Source organism: Sipha flava, unplaced genomic scaffold, assembly GCF_003268045.1.
Source record: "Sipha flava isolate LNK unplaced genomic scaffold, YSA_version1 114_pilon_pilon, whole genome shotgun sequence".
In the NCBI taxonomy this organism is placed as follows: Eukaryota; Metazoa; Arthropoda; class Insecta; order Hemiptera; family Aphididae; genus Sipha; species Sipha flava.
The window spans coordinates 595,425-621,409 of NW_020271737.1; the positions used below are offsets into that span (position 1 = coordinate 595,425).

At 26.9% G+C, this 25,985-nt stretch overlaps 1 protein-coding gene across 1 annotated transcript in view; it reads left to right on the forward strand.

The window, feature by feature from the left end:
* Nucleotides 1-25,985, forward strand: part of LOC112690303 (probable G-protein coupled receptor CG31760) — a 168,716-nt gene that overhangs the window by 121,261 nt on the left and 21,470 nt on the right. The window contains exons 5-8 of the mRNA XM_025564281.1: nt 9,694-9,849; nt 14,613-14,813; nt 17,014-17,082; nt 17,185-17,294. Of these exons, the coding sequence (XP_025420066.1) occupies nt 9,694-9,849; nt 14,613-14,813; nt 17,014-17,082; nt 17,185-17,294 (536 nt within the window). The remainder of the gene's footprint in view (nt 1-9,693; nt 9,850-14,612; nt 14,814-17,013; nt 17,083-17,184; nt 17,295-25,985) is intronic.

The following is a 25,985-nucleotide window of genomic DNA, read 5'->3' on the forward strand; positions in this document are numbered from 1 at the left end:
AACAAAACTCAATAAAATAATCGTGAAATGATTTACAATCTCTATTGTACCTTAATTCTTGTTATACAAATTAATGCATAAATGTTATAACTTCCATCTCAAAAAAGTATTAAAAAAATGTTTTTACTAAATAGTTATTATATCAAAAATAATATAATACGATGACTTCACTTGTTTTTATTATTTATTCATATTATATTCCAACTTCAACTATAGATTTAAGCATAATTGTATTCGTTATAATTTAATAAAACCGTTCAAAGGTACAATTTTGATTAAAACAATTGGTGAAAAAATAATGATTTGTTTTTAAATATTGAAAAATGTAAGATCATGCCTTTTAATTTAATCAAGAATCCAATTATTTTTAACTATTCTATTTCTAATTCTAATCTGGAACTTGTCTCTAATTTTGAGGATCTTGGGATAATATTTGATTCTAAGCTAATTTTTTCTTATCGCACTGAATTTATTAAAAACAAAGCAATGTGTATTCTTGGTTTCATCAAACGTTCTTGTAAAAATGTTTGTAAACCTTTTGGTTTAAAAATTCTTTATTGCTCTTTAGTTCATTCAAATCTTGATTATTGTCCATTTATTTGGATAAATAATACGTCTAAACAAAATGATAATATTGAAGTTGTACAAAATAACTTTTTGCGATTTATGTCTATAAAATGTAACATAAATAAGCCACCACATGGTTAATATGATAATATTTTAAATTATTTAAATATTATTCCGCTTAAAACTAGACGCTTACAACTGATCTCGAAATGTCTTCATAAATTAATTTCTGACTTAATCGATAGTCCTGATTTACTTTATTTGATCAACTTTAAAATTACTTCCTTTAATACCAGAAATCCCGAACTTTTTATCCTATTCATTCTGACAAAAACTATATATTAAATAGTCCTGCAAATCAGTTAATGATTGCTGGGATTAATTATACTTTTAATTTTAACTAGTTAAGTTTATTTTGTATTGTCTTACTCTTGTCTCTTTTATTATATTGTTTCTTGGATTAATAGTTTTGTAATTATTATTCATATTAATTTTTGTATATTTCTTATTGTGTACTGTATCAAATTTATCATAATTATAAACTCTTACTGCTGTAATTTAAACCATTTGTTTAAGAACTTCATCCGTTTAATCATTATAAATAAATAAATAAATTCAGTATATTACGTAGTTTAATCGTAGAAAACATGGTACATTTTATAATTCTTATATTTATAAAATGTAAAGGTAAAAAGTATACTTAAAATAAATTATTTTTTACTTATATGGAAAAAATATATGACTTTTATATGAAATAAAATATCAAAAACAAAAGAACATTCGTGGACTTAAAATAATTTCATCTAAATGAATGACTAATGAGCATAAGAATAAGAAATGTTTCGAATATATAAAAATGGTTAGGTTGAAATTCACTCTAAATAATTTTGATATATTAATATATCAATTATAAGTTAAAATTACGATGTTAGCGGATTAAATACGTTTTTCAACATACTTTTTATTTAACAAAATATTCTTCTGATAAGTGGATAATATTATTTTTTATTACGAATCAAAAACAATTATAAGTATCTTAACATATTTAATACTTCATAAACAGATCAAAACAATATTAATCAGATTTCAAAACAAAATTGTTTTATGTATTATGACGTTTTAAATATTGTATATCATAAATTTAGAACATATAAGTCTCCAATAATTCTCAGCTTACATCCAAATCGTTATGAAAACAAATTGTTATAATTCAATTTACGTTATCTAGTTTTATGTTTATTTCATATTTATAATTAATACTTCTATCAAGTTAAATATTAAATTAATTTCACAATAGTCAAACTTCCTAACCTTGTGGTAGTCGAGATTACACGAGTCTTTTTATTGTTTGTAAACTCCTTTTGAAGTTACGAATAATAGGTTTTGATCACGCATGAATACGCATGTTTCTCGTAATATTTATAATATTAAAAATAAAGATACCAATGTTATTTAATCAATGTTTTACTTTTCTGTTTCGGATACAATATCAATAATGGACAGTCGAAGATAAAATACATATGGGTGAATTATATAGTTGAAGATTATGACCACAAGAATAGGATTTAACCTATCCGTCCACAATTCTAATAATCAAAAAAATAATACCGATTAAATGGCAACACACTAAAGCTGATGTTTACGAGCGTCTATTGATCCCAAACATGTAAAATATAATCAAACCCAATTAAATTCGTTTGGCCAACTCTGAAAAATTCAGTGAAGAGACAGTGCACGATCCCCGGTACAAATCGTATAAAACAAAATTAAATTATACACTAAGTTGCCCAAGGTTAACTCGAACTTGACTCAATAAGTTTTAATGCATTTAGGTTAATGTTTACTGCAATACAATATTGTATAATCCTAATAATTATATTATACAAATTGCCGATAATAACTGACAAGAATTAATCACAAAATGTCCTATAGGATAAAAAATTTAACTGATTAATAAAATGACTACATTTTTAAAACTGCAATGTTTCAATGAATAAAAAAAAAGTATTTATATTTTAATATGGAATCCGTAAAACCAGTTACAAAAATAGAGTATGAATTATATAAAATGTACAATCTCGTAAACATAAAAAATAAGCAACATTAAAAACAATTTTAAGTGAAATTAATAAAATTTACATTTTATATACGTGGTTGAGTTTGATTTGTTGATAAATATTATTGATTGAGACTGGTACATTTGTATTTACAGTTTGTTCACAATATGAAAAAAAAAATTCCTTCAAGATTATATATATTATGATATATATAATACAACTAAAAGAATTTAAAAACTTCGAACTGTTATCATTTTAAATAAAGCAAATATTATTTGTAAAATTAAATGAGTCGCATTAACCTAACATAAGTAAAGTATCTGTATCTGACACCTATATAGTAACAATAAAATAGCAAAACTAATGTAGTTTTAAAGAACAAATATTCAATTATCAGTTAAATTATTATGCTTAAAATGAACTGAATTCATATTAGTAAACTTATTAAGGCTTGATTAAACGAAATATGAATTTTTAAAACATTTCTTTAAATGTGATTATTATTATTATTATAATATATATATATATATATATATTTATTTTATAAAGCTAATAATAAATTAAATACATTCCGATAATGTCAAGTGTCAAGGATTCAGTGTTTTTATATTATTGATAAACGAAATGAATTATAAGTCATAATATAATGAACACTATTTATATGGTTATGATGAATTAAGTTATTTAATATAATATTTATAACGTACATAAATGTAAAAAGAATTCGAATAATTTTCATTGAACATTTAACATCAGAGCCTATACTGATTCAATACAATTTTATGAATTAAGATTTCAACACATTTTGTAAAATGATGTACTTAAAATTAATTAAAAAATAAAAATACTCGAAAACTATTAAATGTGCAAAGGATAAAATATAGATCAATTATGCAAATTAGTCGAGATGATAATTATAAAATTAGTATACTAACAGAATGAGATTTATTCGAATTCAACAATTCTGATACGATATATGGCTGTGTGTGTATACGGCAGCTGGCTCCGCCTAAAAAGTGTTTTTGCTAATAAAACGATAATTATGTTACTTAAATATTTTAATAATAGAGCGTACAGCGATAGTTGTATGTTATTTTATGCATTTTACTAATTGTAAAATGGTTATAAAATCCAAAAGTTTCTTACATATATACCCTTTCTTGAGTATTTATGAAAACTAAGACGAACTTTTAAACAGGAAAAATGTATAAAGTTGTCGTAATAAATATTTTAATTTGAAAAATAACTGAAAACATAACGATAATAGAGTAAGAGAAAAATTAAAAAAAAAGTATTTTATTTTTTGAAATCTTACTAATTCTATTCGTTTGTTTTGTCAAGGTTAAATATTTATTTAACATATTAACTGATTTTATAATTTATCAATAAATATTTTATTATTTAATTTATGAATGTTCTTAAATTTTTTTCTTTTTTAAAAATTCCTTAACGAATATTTTTTTTGAAATCATATAAAAATGTAATTAATTAAATTACTTTAAAATCACATAGTAATTAAACTATTTATTCAGAAATATTGAACTTGACCGTCATTATTAAAGTATTTAAATTGGTGTACAAACCTACAAATATAAAATAAATATTATAAATCTCCACTAACACAAATGCAATAATATTTGTATAAATTAATCTTATGGTTCTATGTTTAATTTCGAAAACTTAAATGATTTCATAATTCAACTGAATCCTTTCAATTTTAAAATAAAATATACTTACCTACTAATGAAAATGTAAGTCATGAATCCATAAAAATAGTTGCTTTTAGTGCTGTTAGTATAAACCATTTGGAATTTGATTTTACAATAATTGGTTATAGAATATAATATTTAAAAAAAAATATTTCCAAACGAACTATAACTGAAACGAATATACATTGAAATATGACCAAGTTACTTTTCAAAAAAAAAAAAAAAAAAAAATCGACCTTACTGTAACTAATATTTAAGTAATTTAAATATGATATGACTTTGTAAAATGTATATTCTTTAATAAACCTTCTTATCATAGCAGTTATTTTCTGGAAATTAATTTACTATTTTTAGTTAGAAATAAAAATGATATGATAATATTCTGTTTCATCCCAGACAATAATGTTACTTAATTTTATTTAAACTGAATATTAGTATTTATCATACCTAATAAATATATACAAATACTATAAATATATATTGCTAAGACAGTCATTATTAGTCATTATTGTTATTATTAATACAGTTATTATGATTTCACGTTTCAAATCAAACAAAAATATTTATATAATAATATACACTTTTGTTCGTTTTCATCATTGGGTTTTAAACAATAATCTTTATTTATACTTTTACTCAGTCCAATCATTATAATATGTTTATATAAATAACTCACTTTACAATTTTTAGGTAGCAATTTGCATTATGTTACTTTCGTGTATATAATATGTTGATATATATTCTTAATCTCTTTGTAACTTCAATAATTCAGGTGCGATATTCAAACGATTGTCACGAGTTCCTAAAATAACTACGTAAATAGGAGTCAATGAAAATGAAATTTACATGGGCGTAAAGGTTAGTTATTGCGTGGATAACTTGCTCCACCTTATCAGTTTATCGCCGTATGGACTGTATATCTATATTCACATTATTCTTCACAGGAAAAATACCTCTACACTCCAGTTTCTTCTTCACAGGAAAAATACTTCTACACACCAGTTTCGTTAAAATGCTTTAAACACATTCAAATACACGTATATATTTGAATATTTTCCCACATACGTATTTGGACATGTCCTTGAAAAAATATTTAATTATAAATACTTTTGAATACGTTGAATCCCAAAATGTAATTAGTAATTTTGTTTATTACGCCGCGTAGGATATTTTAACTCATTAGCCAATACTTCTTTTCAATGCCACGAGGGTCTCAAAAACTTTCATCTTCTATAGTTTTTTTTTTTTTGTGGCCATTATTCTGCATTGCTGTATAATAAAGTGGTAAAATGGTTTCAATTTTGTTCAAAATGAACAAAACATGAATAACTGTGAATACAATTTTTGATTTCAAAAAATTATTCCCTTTAATATTTAAATTAACGATACTATATATTAATATCATCTAGATAAAAAATATAATAAAATGTGCACTATTAAATGTGAAAAAACAACTGGTAAAACATTAAACTTAGTAAAAAATCATACTTAATATTTAAAGTTCGAAAATAAATCGATGTGCCGGTGTGTATATTAATTGTTGTTACCATTTTAAAATATTGAAAACGGTCACGAATTCTACAACAGATGGTACCTAGGAATATATTTTGACAAGACAAGATATTATCTGCAGGTTGCTCCGGGTTAACGATGAACATTTGTAAAGATATATCTACGTTGAAAATCGTTACCGCATGGTTAATGGAATGTACATCGTTTAATGAAATCATCGGTTATAGGTACAATTATTTATTCAGACCATAGGCAGTTCGGTAAACAGACAGTGATTATCAAAACATTTTATACTGCGAATGATGTACACCGTTTGCGAATTTTATATTTTAAACAAGCTCATATTTTCTAATTTTGACCAGAGATGCGCGTTGTTTCAAATATAGCGTTGAGTGCAAAAACCAATTTCACCATAATAGCAGTGAGATGAGAAGAAATAAAGCATATTTTATTTCGGTGACAATTCTTCGGGGAAAGGATTTGGAATTTAGTTATCAAAGCTCCCCTTATAGGGGTTCTCCGATACCGAAAAAATGAGGTTATTGTAATAGTAGTATATATTTCTTTTTTTTTTTTATATATATATAGCGTTATCAAACCCTGTTTTAGATATCACACTCTCAAAATATATTACAGTAATTGAGTAAAATATTTGGTATTCGTTTCTATTCCTATAAATAAAAAAAAAATATGTTTCATACGTGAAATATGGTTTGAAAATAATGTTAAAACAGATACGATTGTACGATTATAACTGATATTGTCGTGAATATGACACGTTATGCATTATTAGTAAATCGCAATAAAATGAAATGCATTATTATTAATTTAAGATTAAAAATGAACTTGGAATACAATTTAAAATCGACAGGTTTGAAAGCAGTTTTATGTATACAAAGGTTTATTGTCTTAGCTGCGAAAAAAATATGCAAATATGAATATGTGTGTAATAATATAGTACCAATAAATATGCCACTTAAAAATATTAATATTTTAATAAATCTATCGTCGTCTGTCTTGAATACACGATTATTATACTTTATAAAACGACTTTCCGCGCCATTCCGAATGAGAAGTACACATTTACTTGCACTTCGATTGTTCCGGTTTCATTCAATAAATAGGAAATTAATCGTATGGGAGGAGAAGTTTAGTGAAAAACTAATGTTCCGTTTTTGCGGGTCAATTGTTGCCCTACATCGAGATTTTTTTTCAAAGCCAAATTGGCACCAGAACGCAAGAAATTATTTTCCTCCTCCTGGCCTAACCCAACCGCACGTTCTATAGCAGGGATGGTAAATCTACGGCACGCAAAAAGATTTTGTGGGCACGCGAAAATTTTTACTATTATACATTATATAATATATAATATTATAGGACGTATATTATAATATAAATAATTAACAAAGCAATATTATATGATATATTATTATAATGTACCTAAACTAATCTATTTATACTAATACATTAATTATACAATCAAATTATAATATAACAAAATATAATATTTTTTTCATGGCACGCTCTATATAAAAAAAAAAAAGGTAATTTTGGGCGTGCAGTGTTCAAAGGGTTTACTATTCCTGTTCTATAAATATTAAAACCAAATAATTAAACACGTTTTTATGAGAGGGGAGGGGGAAATTCTACTGATCATCACTTAGTGCTAAACTATGAAACATATAATTGTACTGCGTTTAACGGTCTTCGGTTACTGAACCACAAAACCACATATAAGTGGTATGTGCTGCGAGATATTTATTATCTTTAACAAGTGGTAAGGTATTTTAATATTCGTAATACATTTTAATAAGTATGAAAATTGTCCAAAAACGTTTACGTGGACACGTATTATATGATTTATTTAATCGTATGAAAGGGTACTCGACGATCTCGTATCGTGAAATATTCAGTGCAACTTCAGTATCCATTTGGAAAATACGTTTAAAGCTATCATCATACGACTCATTATGCTCGTAACATTTGCCCGTTTCCGGGAAGGAAAAAATCCATGCAATGTACTGGTGCCTTAAAAAATGTAATAATTTTAGTCATTAAAAAAAAAAAAAAAAACGATTATACTGTAATAATATTAACAAGCAAAACATTACGCGAATTGCACACACATTCAATACATTTACTTATTTATATATACAAAAGGTTTTTGTGAACACGGAAAGGAAACCACAAATATTGATGAAAATAACTTTGGTTGATGTGTGATTGTAATACTTACGCCATTCTAAATGTAAGTATGTCAATGTGGCATACAGCTTTTGCTTAGATCACCACTCGTTTCCATACGTTTTATTATTTGACAGTCGTTGCAGTTTCAAGGCTGAACTTTTTACACCGATGTGCATAATTTTCGTGGAAGATGTGTATTAACCTATTTCTGTTAACGATTCGCGTAGGTTTTTGGGTCTTATAACTGTGATCCTAACGAATAAAAAAACGTGAATTTTAATAAAAACAGAAAGAAAAAATAATGTTTAAGTAGTAGAATTTTAAATAATCAAATATTATGACCAAAATAATAAGATTATATTGTAATTAACTTAGTAATTACAATTGAACACAAATTTATAAATTCAATTTTGAAAATTGTATTGGATTATTCTGTATTATTATTAATTTATATTTTATATTAATCATTGACTGAAAACTTTTGTCTTCTGAAAATATGCCGCAGAAAGAATAAATAAATGTAATCCGGGTGGTCTAATCAAATTATTATAAAAAAAAAGAAAAAACATTTTTTCAGAGTTTTCAATAACCTAACTTAGACCTTTCCTGGTTTATTCAAAAATAGCCTTTATTTTTCTTCTTATTAATTTTTTTTTTTTTTATAATAAATATATAATATATTATTTGTTTTTTGGATTATCACTGTATGTCATTGATAATTTAGAAAAATAAAATAAAATAAGTATTTGCACAATAAATTTAAATTATTAATCAGTTTAATAGTTTGTAGTTGTACGTGCATTTCGTTATCAAAATTCAATCGCGTCTCATCGAAGCCGTGAATTTAAATTCGAATACAGTACTTTGTATGTACACCGCAACAATACTTGTCGTCGATCATGAGTTTTTAAACGCTGCATTGTTGTTCTTATAAATGTATCACGTGTCAAAGTGAACACTATTAATCGTACGCTCGTCCTCGCGAATCATTTCAGTTCACTTTCTGTAACGTACGTGCGTGTATGTAAACTAATAATTCGTACTGGTGTTTCGCTCATAAGCTCTACGTTCGGTATTGTTTCCCAAAGTACCTATACCCGTGTGACACAACGGAAGTGAACAGACACACACACACACACACACACACGCACATACATACGCACACAACTCTACTTCGTAGCGTACTATATCCGAACTAACGGCATCGGTTGGACTTGTCGAAATGTTGTTCTTAGTCCGCATGAACGCGGACGGTAATCATTATTCATTAACGGCACAATGCTACCGCTAGTACCATATTTAACACTTCGTCTGTAGACTTGTTTTTTTGGGATGTCGTTTGTGCACTGGGTCATAAATGGACGGACGTGATTTTAGTACTAAAAATACTTAGGAAAAATTTGAAATAATTTACATTTACTAATTGTGAGAATTTTTTTTTAAGATTCTGAAGTTTTTTTTATGATTTATTAACAATTATATTTTTTATAACATTTAAAAAATAACAGAATTGAAAAAAAAATGAATTTTTGGTTGTGCCATAAAAGACCCAATGTACGGACGAAAAGTTAGAACAATACCGGTGCTGTAGTGCTGCGCGTTATCGTAACGTATACAACGTATTCACACGGACAATCATAACACGATCGGTTTGTTCACAGTGCGTGGCCGTCTCCGGTTTGGGGTTTCGCAGAGGAAGTTACAAATGCGTGTGTCGCCGGGGCTATTACTTTCCCGCCACCAAGTACGTTGGCCATCCCGGCACGAGGTTTTTCAACGGGACCATAATCGAAGAGGAATACGAAAAACTGATGTTGGTAAGTGTTGCCAGTGTATGACTACGCTAACGTTTTGCGTGTGCTTAAACCGGATACTGTTATAGATTTCGTGCCGTTAAATTTGTTTATAAACCGACGATAGCCGTTTTCCCGTTCGAGAACCGTGTCGAAGGGGGTTTTATTTTTATTCATTTTTTTATCGTCGATATTTCATGACGACACTGTTATACAACTTAAAAAAATGCAAACATCATAATTCATTTTTTATTAACCGTATACTTTAAGTTAAGTGTGTTTCATATCGTGTTACATTTTCTGAACACTTCCCGGATAACATAATATATTAAGCACAAAAATTCCTGAAAATTTCTCCGGTTTTTTTTTTTTTATTTTTTTTTTTTTCATAGATGATTTATATTTTCACTATAAGTGTTCTAAGTTTTCCCATAATAAAAAAAAAAATGACCTTATAGTTTTTTTTATTTTTATTTTTTTTTTTAATAATCATAAGCTATTAGAACAACACAATTATTAATCATGAAATGATTACATTTAGACATTATTTTTGCAGTTTAGACATAATATTCAATTTGATCTTTATCTAATGTAAATAGCTACATACATATACAATTTAAAGATTACTTTATTTCCAATGACCATGTGTTAATAGAAGTGTACAAAAGTTATGATGTTATTAATTTATTGAAGCTAATTTTATTTTTATTTTCTTTAAATATTTTTAATTTTTGTCGTTATTTCTTTAGTGCCAAACTTCAATGCCTAATTCTTCTACGAAATAAGAAAGCGCTGCATTTATCATGTCTCGGTTTTTATAATTTTGGTTGTTTATATCCCACAGGCATCCATGGCTGCGATACATTTCTATAAACTTAATAATTTTAATTTAATATTAAATTAATTAATTAATTAAATTTAAGTTAATTTTTATCATATCAGTCGATTAAATTTGATTAAGTTTACCATAGTTTTTATTTTATTAGTTTACACTCAATTTGCAAAGTATTAAAAAAATAACAAAACAAATTAAATTATTATATACATTTAAAAAACCTCACAATATGAATATGAAGACATGATACTCGAATGCAATAATTGGTTTAGACGGATTCATACAAATTTCGAACGTTCAACTTAAAAAAAAAAAAAACTGTATGAAAAACCGTTTACATGTGTCGATAATTTATGAAGTAAGTATCGTACCAAATAATATCGACACGTGTAAACAAAAAAAACCCGAGTTTATTGCTTTCAAAAATCACCTTGCATTCTCGAAAAAAAACGTGCGAGGTTTTTTATCATGGTGTAAACAATCATGATACGATTCTCCAATATAAAATCTCGTATTCAACAATCGCATGCAAGTTGCGAGAAACACTTCCCGTCTAAATCCGCCTATATGCTTCCAAACTAATGTAAATACTACAAATGGTTAAAATGATATATAAAAACCCCAATACTTTCATACACGTTCATATAAATATAATATTCTAGTATTTTGAGTTATCAGCACTTAAGACAAAGGATATAGGTTGTACAATTATTTGTTTTCTTTTCCCATGGAACTCGTCTTATAGGACACATAAAAGCTCAAAAACTTTTACGCATCACTTATGTAGATTGAAAATTCAACACAGGTCTAAATAGTTTTTTAGTTTTTTACTGAGTAGCGAAAACCTTTGGCAGAGATATATAAGAAACTACTATATCAAGGTTATCTTACGTCAAGATGGGCGAAATAAAACGAATATCCTTCATGAGAATTTCCACACAATTTTAAATTCATTATTCACTTTTAGTATTTTTCTTGGAACTCATATACACAGTTTTTTTTAAATTTAATAAAATGCATTGTGTGTAAGTTATGCATGAAATCGACATGATTAATTTTAATCCTAGATTTTTTTTTTTTTTAGTTTAAATTTCTCTAACTAAATTAATAAAAATTCAATGAAAAAGAAGAAAATATGTTTTTAGATTATCAAATATATAACGGATATTCGATTTAATAAAAATATTTATAAGACTGACGTTGTAAAAAAATGCATTATTGTTGGCTTATTAATTTAATTTTTACTAATAGTTTGAAAATTAAAACTTTTTTATCTCTTCTTTTTTTTTTTTTTTTTCTATAAATGTATAAATAATGTAAAATAAATTAAATGGTATAATATTTCCCAATTGGAGTAATTTAATTTTCTCTAATTAAATATTAAGTAGTAATAGCTTCCACACTATAAAATAAACAAATTAAACTCCATTTTTTATTTACAACACTTTATCCCAATATAAAATAAATACAAATACTATTGGTCTAGTAATAGATAAATCCTTCACGTGGGTATTCCATTTGAATTAAAAAAAAAACTCAATTAACGCCTAAAGCTTTTTTGACCCAACTAAATAAAACTTCAAATATAAACACCAAGAAAACCCGTTATCCTTGTCAATATAGTAATATGGCATAGAGTTCTGTGGTTCGAATAGAAATGAAGTATAAACGTTTCAGTCCCCACACATTTGTACTATAAACAACGTATTTCCATTAAATATTTCCCACGAAATGCTCCACAAAAAATCAGATCTCCATACAGTAAGCGAAGTAAACAATCAATTTAAAATAAATATTTTTAAAATAGTCTCCACGGTCATTTAAACCTGCGTCGTCCCAAAAATTCACTCCGTTGTCTAAAATATAAATTAAGCACAGACCTTCTAATATAAATGAATTCCTATAATCTCAAGAGTTACGTCAATGGACGATTTTATATTCACATGTTAATTGCCACCAACTATTTTTTTTTAACTGTAAAAAATTAAGTGTGCTATTATAATTATTATTATTATTTAGTGTACAAATCAATTTTTTTTAATAAAAAAAAAAATATATACGATTGTGACTCTATGGTTCGATAAATGATATTCCTGTATTAGTATTTAAAACTTGAAAACAAATTATCATTGATCTATAAAAAACAATTCCAAACAGGTCCTTGCACCCGAATTAATCCGAACCCGTAACACCCCTAAAAACCTTTAAAAAATTCATACACCCGAACTCATATAACCCGAATGAATTATTTTTCAAAAAACTTGAATCAACCAAAACCTGAATAAAACATTTTTGGTAACCTGAAACCGGAATATTTTTTTTTTTTTTACGATTTTCCTGTGAAATATAATTTCGGATGTATTTCTTCTGGTTAGTTAAAACAATTGTATAATTAACTATACGTAAATTCAATAAATATTTTCTTGAAAATAAAATCTAATAAAATCGTTAATGTATTCTAATTAAACCAAACAATACTAAATTATTTCTTATAATATAAGTATAATATAATTTATAACTTCATTAGAATTTAAAATAAATCCAAATATAGCCAACAGAAGTATAAATATAGACATGGTAGTCCTGACATTCATGACCAAATACTAATAATAATAAGTAATAATCAATTCATATAGGAAATTAATAAATAATCAATCCTATAATATCTGATATTGTTTTCCAACTAACTGCCCGCGTTATTTTATTAAATTTAAGTAATGAATATCGTAATTCATGACTATATTAACTATTTACCATTTTCCCGGAAATTTACGAAATCATAATTTATATTGTATTTCTGTCTTTGCAGCTATAAGCCCATATGGCCTACCTATATGAGTTATTATTTTAGTTAACTTATATTCGTCTACTTGGCAAGCGGTGAATTGTATCTCGCCATATCTGATTGTATATTTTATTATAGTTATTTGTTTAATGGCTATTGTAGTGCTGCTGAGTAATTATTTTATAATTATCAATAATAGTATTTTCTGTTATTATTAAATCGTCGTACAATTTGTAAGTATATATTTTTTATATTAATATTTATATAGTTTTAAATTTCATAAAACTACAAAAGAAAGACTATTTAAATTTAAATTCAACATGTAATAATCAATCTTCAAATTGAAATATTTAAAATAATAAACAAATAAATTTATGGAAACTTATAAAACTCATGAACATTATGGATAACCATATTATAGATACATTATAGATTTATATAAGTGACAAGAACTCTAATAATTTTTTCCATAATAAAATAAATAGGTACCTAATTCATTTCCCATTATCTTAATTCTTGTGGTTTCTAGAAAAGGTTCTTAATAAATACTGTATTTTAATAAACCGAGTTTAGCCAAAAACAAATGTTGTGCATTCGCAATAGAAAATTATATTTTAAACCCGAATACATCCAGCACCTGAAACCTGAAACGCGAATAAATGATTCAGGTGCCAAGTCCTGATTCCAAGTGAAACAAGTAGGATGAATCAGTTAATATTATATAAATATGATCGATAAACTAAATTTTTCAGTAAGGTGGATTAGTGTATATAATAAATTTATATAATTAGCACAAATTCGATAAAAATATTTTGAAAATTATGAAACATTCATAAAATGTTAATGGAAGTATTCTATTTTATTGTCTAACGGAATAGTGTGTAACAAAATAATAGGTAGTGTAGCGTTCGAAATTCTATCTTGGTTATCGTAATTTTCACTTATCAAATATATCAACTAGACACCATTTCTAATCCCAAAGTTTTTATGATTTTGTTAATCGAAGTGAACCTGCATAAAAAAAAAAAAAAAAAAAAAACGTACACAAATACAGTTAAAGCAATATACTCCACGTTTCACTCAAAATAAAAATAATAATAGTAATAAAGAATTATTAATAATGTAGTTTTATGTTAATACACGTTTTTTGTTTGATTTCCGAAACAGGGCAAGCCAAACAACTACAGCCGGCACAGTATGTTCGAGTGCTTGCGCTGCGCCGAAGGATGTGACGAATGCACAGACTCGAGTCCTTGCATAGCATCATTAAACTGGGTACTCCGTACGATCATCCTAGTGCTCTCACTGGTCGTTATCGGATGCCTCCCACTGGTCGTGTTTTTCACGTGGAAATACGGACACTTGAAAGTAATTATATTTTACACCGCATTTCGTTCCGTCGATAAATCGAACACTATTTGCACAATATCATGTTAATATTATAATACGCACTTTGTAACGCGTTTTCCTTCTATATCATCCCCTCCACATTCACTTTCGGAAACTCTAAATCCGTGACGACGATATTTCGCAGCAACAGCAGCAGTTATCGAAGATCGATCGTTTTTCTATTGCATAGACGTTTCGTGTTGCCCACAATTGTTATGTTTTACTTTTTCGATTGTCTTCTACTACTGTTTGTAACCTCGTCGAGGAAATCCAACTATGTGTTCTAAAGGAAACGAAATCACCGAGTGTACAAGTAATGTACTGGTGGTGGTATGCGAACGTCACGATTTTCATAAACCAATACTTGGCAGTGTTAAAATGTAAAAAATTTACAATACCGATGTTTAGCCATTTTTGTACATCGCAGAAAGACACTGCTGCGACGGGCAATTAAGTTTCAGAACTGATCGAGGTTTATCGTTTGTCTTCTAAAATTTCACACGCATAATGTAGCATAGTACAATAAATAATAACAGTTTAACAGATTATCATACTATTGTTTAAAGGTCCTATCCGTATTGGGTATGGACGGGTTTAATATGCACACACCGATATATTGAGTATATACTTGTATATTGAATCGCAAAACCAATGATCAGTTTGTATTATAAGCCATTGGATATTCACCCAACTTTTAGTTAAGTAATTATTTGCCCGGGTAAAATTTAATGAAATATTTAATTGATAATAAAGTTATTTCTAAGGGATTTATTTCTTGGAAACTATTTACACTAAAATAATAATAATAATAATAATAAAGTTACTCAAACGTTTTCATATTTCCTGTTTAACAATTTGAATAAGGTACATTTTCCAGTCAACGGAATGGTTTAAAATATATATTATGTTTGAAATTAAAACGTGTTCATTGACTAATCGTATGAATTCAACTTTTTATCTCTTTAATTATTGTCGACAATTGCATTATAGCTGTACAATATTACAAGTACTCCTAAGAAATATAACACTTCTGCAAAGCAATATAATATAATAAGCTGTTCTCAAATATAATTTTTAGGTTTACTTTTTTTTTTCAAACTCTCCCCCGCAATTTTTTATTTCAATATGAAATTCTCAAATTTAAAGCAAAATATTTACAGCGACTTTCATTTCATAAACTATCGGTAAACTAATTATAAACTACTCCGGAAAGTACAAAGAAATGTGTTTTGAAATTTCAACACAACATTCTTATACTTCATTCTAATGTACATTTCTAATAACACTTTGTTTGAAAAATAAACTGTTACAATTTCGTATGAGAATTAATTGGCATAACATTTTATTTCCGTTTTCATTCAAAAATACAGGTGATTATTTTTTAACTATAACTAACAATATTTAACAACATTTATTATTATTATACGTTGCATTAAGAAAATAAAATATATGTTTAATTTTCCAATAATTATATTTAAATAATATCAACTCTATATTTTTCGGATATTATTTTTATATTATTCCCGCGTAATCATATTACAAAGCGAGAAGATATATTGAAAACACTTTTGTGATGCAAATCCGAAATTCATAGGAACTTTGTCATATTGCAAAAGCTTGATATAAAAATGTTATAAAAAAAATAAATAAAAAAAAAAAAACACTAAAAAAGTCTTCAATATTTTGATAGAAATAAGTGGGTTTATATAGAAGTTTAGAGATACATATTGACTATGTTTACGTCCAGACAAATTGTGCAAAGTCATCATGGTAAGAACTTCAAGAGTTTCGAGTACTTATTTGAATCGCGTAAGTTATTTCCAATAATGGTTAAAGAACGGTTGTTTATTCGTAGCGATTCATAAGATGAAATGATGGTTTTAACTTGAAATATCATACCATGAAGATATTTCTAATTTGTGTATTATACACATCACAATATAATATTGTGATGTGTTACATGTGCACTGCTCGGAATCTCTTAAAACGTTTTTATGGTTCATATCGTTCAAACAACCCGAACACAGTAGATATAAATTAACTATCTAAACAATTCTAATTATGCAAATCACCGTTCGTCTGCACATTAATATTAAGTACGAGCAGTGATTTTCCGAAAGGGGTGGACCGTGAAATTTATTTGGTAAAGTTTGATAATGTCGTAAATTTTATGTTACAGGTCGTCCGAGCGGCTAGTCCTGCGTTGCTCAGAGTGATCGCTCTAGGAGCGTTCTTTATTTATGCCACAGTAAGTCCAATATCGAATTAAATTTTAATAAATACATAAATGATTATTTTTTTTCACCATACATTAAATGTTATTTATTGACCATAGTGAACATGTTTTCAGATGATTGTAATGTACCCGAAACCAAATGTGATTACTTGTATTGCTCGTGTTTGGCTTCGGGAAATCGGATTCTCGCTCACCTACGGAGCTTTAATGCTTAAAACGTGGAGGTAAGTGCGTGCGCGTTGAAACGAATTCGATACGCCATAATACGCGCTGTGGTTTGATGTGCTACGCAGTTGAGAATTCACGGTGAGGGGGGGTAAATCCCCTCAAAATCAGAAAAATAAATATTAAAAATCAATCATTTTATGAATTAAGAAAAATATTTATTTTTTTTTTTTAAGTACAAGGGAAAGTATATAATTTATATTTTTATTCACACATGAAATTAGTAGTCTTAGATTTAAATGAATGTATTATATTACTTACTACTATATTAATTCATTATCAATCACTGATTGCAATGTTGTAAAAAATATCCTAAGAGAAACATTTTTCAATCCCCCCCCCCCAAAAAAAAAAAAAAAAAGAAGAAGGAAAATCCTGAATCCGCCACTGATGCTACGATTAAGTTATCGCAGCATTCGTTTGCCGTACATAATAGGTACCCATACCTGTATTCCGAATAGATTTAAGGCCCGTAACACTATATGGTATTAGGCGAAACTTGGACAACGGAAAAGCAATGCAATGTGAACCGTAAGTAAAACACGGCGTGGAGTATTGACATCTGCAATGTTGAATTTGAATAATCCTTACTGCATTTGACAGGCAACCACGCCTTCCTTGAGATAAGCGTTACCTAACATCAAAGATAGACGTTGATGTACCATCGTGTAACATCTCGTTCAATGCACAAGTAATTATGTACCTTTGGAAACATGATACAATATAGATATTATAGAATAATTATGCTTAATGAATCAAAGCTGAAGAATCAAAATGACTGCTCGCTCTTTCACTGTGGCTCAACATATTCTATATATTTTTCTTATTAAAGTTTAACAACACTACAAAATTTTGATCTGGAGGTGATCTGAACAAACGAATCGTTCAAAATATTTACACTCATAAAGTAAATTTTTCTGACCAATGTTAGAGAAAAATGTTCCATAAAAGTTAGGTGAAATCAGTTAATTTCAAGTAATTATTATTACGCATTCGTGCCGTGTTAGATAATTTAAGATTGTTTTATCAGACTTATCAGTTATACTATTAGAAACAGCTAAATATTTGATGAATCACAAATGGCACAACGACGTAAAACTAATAAAAAAAAATTAAAAAAATGTACTCAGTATTTACAATGATATACAATATCATGCTACCAAATCCTATATACCTGCTCAAATCATTTGTTTGCGAGTTGCAAATAACAAGAAATAAACTAAAATACATGGTTGAACTGAATAAATTATAAATAAATATACCATATTTGTACAGCTGAATTTGAAATAAAATGTAAGCTACAATTAATGAAACTACAATTGAACAAATTAAATTGTTATCAAAATAAATTAAACTAACAAACAGATTTTAATCACTGATGATTAATCATAATCAGTTGATCCGTAATTGAATTCATCGTGTTATTGATGAATTTCCGTCTTTTTTTTAAAAAATATTTTTCTTAATTATTTATATCAACTTATATTATTATGAAATTAGATACTATAAATATGCTCTAAATATAGTTGATTCAGCTTCACTAAAATGCTCGACTTGTATAAATACAAATGTCTATAATTTGGATTTTTCTGAATTATTAATTATAAAAGATACAAACGGACTAGCTTAATAAAATACAAACTTCATAGTTAATGCAATGTATGCAAAATATCTATATTAAGCGTTTAGAGGATTCCCTTGATGTTGATATAATGAAAAATATTAACGACTTATTAACGGTAGTCGAGGATATCAAATTATCTGTGTCCAAACACGAAATTTCTTTCCGAGACGTAAACGAAAAATTAGATTCTGTGCCTAAAGAGCTACGTTATTTGAGTAACTGTACATTATCACTTGAAAACAGAGCTGATTGAATTGAAAAAAGACTCTCCGATGTTGAAAATACAAATTTTTCTTCGGATATTATAAACAAAGTTTTTGAAAAACAGACTCATTCTTGGAGTTTAATTGTGTTCAATATTTCTGAACATAAAAATTCACAAAATAATGATTTCGTTTGTATCAAAGAAATGTTTGTTACTTTTCTGGTTAATTTGCAGCCAACTACAATATTTCGCTTGGGAAAAACAGTTGTTTTCCCATGTGGGCCACCCATTTTATTATTATATATTGTAGTATAATTAGTTGTGCCATTATAGGGCCAACATTGTTTATTTATTTATTATGTCATTTAAGCTACTTATTTATTTTATATTAATTTATATATTTATTATTATACAGTTCATTTATCAGTAATTTATTATTTGAATTTTTATACTTATTATTTTGGTGAAAGAGAACGTCTCTTATTATTAGAGACACTCCGTGCATCGACAATTTCTGATCTACCAATTTAAATTATTTTAAAAGTCATGTCTCAATTAATCTAGTTATACATATTAATTGATATAACAATGTTCTCTATTATATTTTATATTATAAAATATTAATTTTTATTCTAAAATGTTTAGTTTGTAAATAATCATACTTGATAATGCTCACGAATGTTATTCTATACACCTAGATATTATTAGTTTTATATTATATCCGTATATGTAATTGGGTACAAACCAATTTAATTTTCAAATAAATTAATAAATAACAAGTGAAATATTGAACGTTGACATCGGAAAACAAACATTTCAAATCAAATAAATTATAAATGTATTATGTACCATTACAGCTATCACGTATTCTCAACCACTGTAGGGTTCAAAATTTTTTTTTTACTAACATAAACTATGAAAATTACATAAATTGTCTGAATTCACCTTTATTCCATAACAGTGTATAAATATATCATTTTTAGATAAAGAATTTAATTGAGTATAACAGTAACTCTGACTAACTAACTATAAACGGTAACTCTTGACGGTAACGGTAATTTTTTTTCTTTGAAGATCAAATCAACACAAATCAAATATTATTTTTGTCTTACAATTTCAAAGATTCACTCATTAAGGGTGTATTCTAAGAATTAATATAATGTGTAATACCAATATTAATTTATTTCATTTGTAATTTCTTCTATTTATGACTTCACATCAGTTAACTTTCTATCAAATTATCGTGTTTATGAACTAAAACATGATTTTCTCAAGCAAAAAGGTTCATTGCATCAACAATGTATTTTATATGTCATACAAGTGCATTGCGTCCTTCCAAAATGACGAACAATATAATTATCGAAGCCATTAATTTCGTTGTTATAACAATTCACAAATATTATGGTATACCCAAGATTTTTACATTAGTTTTACAAAAATCTACTTAAATTGATTAAATTCCTGCACTTAATATAAGAGAGTGATAAAAATCGTTTAAAAATCAATATTTTAATATAATAACACTTCATGGGTAAGCTTGGTTAAGAAAGTCTATCAGACATTGAAAAAAATTCGATTTAATTGAAAATAATATACTTATATAAAATACCGAACAATCTACATTTACTACATATATTGTTCTTTTTATGTTCAAAATTCATCTTGATTCGGAACATAAATATAATACTTTGAACATTTGATTTATCCATATATTATATAATATACCAAAATAATATACTCATAAAAGATAAAAATTTCAATTTTAACCATTTTAAATATTATATCCTATTTTATTACCTTATATACTGTAATAAACCAAAAAAAAAAGAAAGGCATAAGAATGAGATGTAGAAGTAAGGAAGTGGAAGAGGGAATGAGGAGGAGATAGAGATAGGGTATGTATGTAGGTAGTGAGTTAAGGTTTAGTTGCCTTCATCCTTGTTTAACGGAGAGCTTTCGGGGTTACAAAGGTTCGAGAACCGATCAGTGCAACAAAATAGTTTTGTAAACTTAATAAAATAACACTTACTTGTTCTGTAATAGATAAGTCGATAATAATGTCGATGAGCTGACCACTTATGACAACTGTAGGAATAAAGTGAGGTTAAAATTGGTTGACGCAAATACAGTATTTAGAGAGTTGATGATAGACACTATTCGACACTCACGTAGAAAACTCAAATGGAGAAGTAAAATAATTGCATGTAGTAGTAGTTGGTCACAAGAAGCTCCTCGAAAGATCCCGGCGGTCAGTGCTTACCACCAAGGGTTCATTACGCATGCATCGGCGGACTATGGGCGAAAAACAAGGGAGAGGGTTGTGTGGCCATGTTATTCAGGGAAGTATTGAGGGATAGAACTTGGACCGGTCTTTCGAGGGTTTAATTTAATACGTCATTAGTGTATCGTTGGGTTAGATCTCTATTATTATAATTGTTTTGTTTGTGCAATCATCGAAAAAATCGTTATTTATTAGTTTTTAACATGTTGTATAATCGAATAGTGTACATCATTACAATTTATTTAAGACTTGATATATATTCGAATACCGTAGAATGGGGTATCATTGGCCTAGATTTCACTTTTTTTTATATATTTTGGTAAATACTTGGAATATTTTTATGAAAGTTGATTACCTTATATTTTTTTCTTCTTAAATAAGAATTAACTAATTTATATTATGTCATTTTGGAATTTTCGAAACTTGAATACCAAAATATAAATTAAAAAAAAAAAAAAAAACATTAGAACGTATAAAATATTAATTTTAAAATTTAAGTAAAAAAAATAAATGAAAAAATATATACATTTTTCTTTAAATGTATTTCTATTATTATAATTAGATAAAGGTCGCTGTGTATTACGATAAAACGCGTTTGATTATTAATTATGCACATTTCGTGTGTGAGTGCACAACATAGCGATACTTTTACGATCGATTGTCAATAATTTAATAGTTATGAAATTGATATACATCGTTCAATGTAATTCGTTACTCCGATATGTACACGCTATAAGGTAAATTTAATATTATGATTACAACTGAGACTACTAGGTTATACGATTTCAATGTAATATACATAATAATATTAAATCGCGTGTGTCGCCGATTAATGGTATAAGTATTTTTTTGGTCGGTTTCGTGATAATCGAATAAACGCGCGAAAAATGGCCAGGGTATATATTTACATAATATGTTACATCAAGACGATAAACACGTTAATGTATTGTAAAAACGTGTTCTGTTCCGACGTCAAAACTTTATTCGGTACGTCGTTCAGCTCGTGCAATAATTACCGCACTCAAAGGCCGTTTGGACATGTTATGATTTACTTCTGCAACGACTCGATTAAAATCTATACGCATACACTATCCAATGTTCTCGATCCATTACGTTATTTACGTTATGCATTACTGCTATTTGTAAGGAGAGGGAGAGTCCCTTCTGTTCACAAATACTTTCGTGGTACCTACGTATCTAAAAATATAATAATAATAAATATATTAATAAGTAGTGTTTTCTTCATAAATAATATTTCTATCCGAATTTTGATCTTACCCCAACACATATTTCACCTTTTTTTCCTTATTCTTCTTCGTATAGTTATTTTTTTTTCTAAAGTGAAAAAAAGAGATTTGGAATAAAATAAAAATAAAACACTTGGTTCCAGTAGGATTAATTACTGAATAGTTTTTCTCTTTAAACATTCGTTTTCGTACGTTTTATACAAGCATTATCCGATTTTTCTGACATTGGAAGAAGATGGAAAGTAAAATACTATTGTAAATGTTGCGTAAATTATATCGATAAAAAGATGAAAGTGAATATCAGGTATTCTACGGGTTTTCGTAGTACACTGTTCAGCCTCTTAAAAAGTTAGTTTGAAATTGTATTCTACGCTTCAATAACCAGATTAGATATAATTTGCATGACATAATTTGTATGACATTAAAGTTTACAGGTAGTTCCTAACAAATATTTCTGAAAACTTTGGTAAAGGTAAAAAGTTTAATCTAAATGTTATTTCTAGGGAAATTTCTGTAAAATGTAAAGTTATAACATCCAAGATAAATGAATAATTACATTTTACATTGAACTAAAAGGAAATGTTTTATATTTTAATAATTTGAGTAGAATATTTTAAATATGGTAAGATTTGATAATCTGATAAACATATTTAAATAAATTGTGATAATTTCATTTGCTTGTAAAATTTTAACTAGCATGATTTATGTGTTTAAAACATCACTTAATAATTATTTTTTGTCCAAATTTTTTTATCGTATTGAATGATATACATAATTACGACAGTTGAAATATTTTTTTTCAAAATTCTTTATGTTGGGGATTTTACTTTTTTTTTAAATTCTGTACAAATTTTTGGCTGTTACTATTATAGTATATATATAATATATAAATTTACTGGTCAGTGTATTATGATAATTTTACCACAATATTATTTATAAATATTATAAGCCTTCAAACCACGCAAGTCATGCAGTTATAAGGTTATTTTTTTAACATTCTCTAACTGAAATATTTAAAAATTCGTATTGTATACTAATTTACTATCTTATACGCATAAAATATAATAATAAATTAATATATCATAATAATGAATACAATATAATACGATATGATAAGATTAAAACCATGATTTTTAATTTATGTTTTACATATAAATTCGATTGCACTTAAACACAAAATCGAAATATCATTATTTTTTCGTTGTTATTAAATCCCTGCATTTATAATTTCTTATATTTACTTACTTTTACTACGTTCTACATATAATATTCTGTAACTCATATAGTTCATACACTTCTAAATTTAAATACATTTTAGTGAAAAATATGTACAATTACAGTTTACGAATATTATTTATTATTTGTTAAGAAATATAAACTATAAAGTTATTTTTTTTATAACGATCTATTATAACTTCTCATTTCCACCTATGAGAAATATTAACGATAATAACGAGTAAAAACACTTTTTTCAAGTATTATTTTATATATACCAATAAGTAAGAACACTACGATCAGTGGAAGAATAGTCATGCTTGCCAAACGTTCAATGTTAATTGAAATTGGTCATCTGGACCGATGCCAATTCAGTTACTTAGAAAAAATAAAATGACCTCAAGTACTCGGAACGTGTAGTCGCAGTAACTTTTCACCCTACCATACAAAAATCAAATTTTACTAAACATCTGATTGTATTTCTGTTATTGTTAATGCGAGGGTAAAATAATTGAACACTATACTGATCAATACTTAAATAGGAACTATTGATGTCCTGAATTGACGAAAACTTTGAAACGTGGTATTTTTCAGTTGAAGCATCCAAAACAAGATATATTGTAAGACGTGCCCACCAAATTGAGTATCATCAATCAGTAAATTATTGAAAAACGCATGTTATATAATTATTCATATGTTGGTCATCAAGGAAATATCGATTAGGTTTTATTTATTTAGGGTACCGGATGTCTTTCCCTTCAAAACTAACCTAGCTGTAATTGAATACCTAGTAAAATTCGGACACGTATATTTCATATATACGTATATTTATTTATATTTAAGCACTTTTAAATAACACAGAACCGCCAAAGACGATTCGATCGTGTTGCTTGAGGTTTGTAGAAAATAATATTACAAGAACAATGTTCTGTTCGGAGTATAAAATATGATTTACGTGACTGATTTCAGTTTTTAATTTATGCATTCTTAATAACCAAGGCTCGGGACTTATAGCACTTAAAATCATAAATATAAGCACTTAAAAATCGCTTAAAAACATTATTATAAGCAATAAAATAAGCATTTAAAAAATTTGAAATTAAGCAAAAATATTTATTAAAAAAAAAAAAAGAATAACCATAAAATTCTAACTAAAAAATTAAACAAAATCAAAATAAATCTACACTTTCAAAACTTTAAGGACTTTATGGATTATCTAAGGCATTTTTCTGAAAAATAAAATGTAAACTGTTCTCTCTGTTCTTGATCATTCTGACGTATAACACTCAGTTCAGTTTTCAACGTTGGAATATCTTTGTTAACCATAGAACGATGTCTTGGCCGACGACGAACTACGCGACAATGTAGATAAGATGATAATTATATTTAAATTTTAATTCTATCAAAAACGACTTTGCAGGAGAAAACTATAAAAACGTAAAAAAAACTGGTCAAATAAGCAAAAATAATCAGAAAAGCTGGAAATAAGCATTTTTTTTTTAAAAATTGCTGAAAAAAGCAAAAAAAGCACTTTCAAATTTCATAATTGTACGTGTTATAATTCGACATACACTTCTATAGCACTCTGTTACATTTTAAATCAATCCATAAAAATAAGCAAATGCTTTAACTCCCGAGCCCTGTTAATAACTGTATTTTTATAAACACCACAGTTTTATCATTAATCTATTAACGTATAGTATGATAACAACTAACCATTTACTCAATAAATATTTTCTAGATTAATCCTATAATATAATATTAAAAAATCTAGGTTTATTATTATTCTAAAACATCTTAATATGATTCGCTTACATGTATTTAAATGGTAATTGAACATACGTTTCTTATATTATTATGACTAGACTTTGCCAATCGTGTTTGAAGTTGTATTTATAAATGTCTAAATATTATACCATTCAAATTACCATATTAACTATAGTAAAAATCTTTAAAGAATTTATTTGAAATAAAGTTGTTTTTGGCATGAATGATTTTCGGATAAATTAAATGCAACTTGTTTTTGTTATTTTATCTCTGAATTCGTATTTAAACTCGTGAGAAATGCGATGATCTTTACAAAGACATTTTAATTCAGCCGCGATTTCGTTAGTTAAT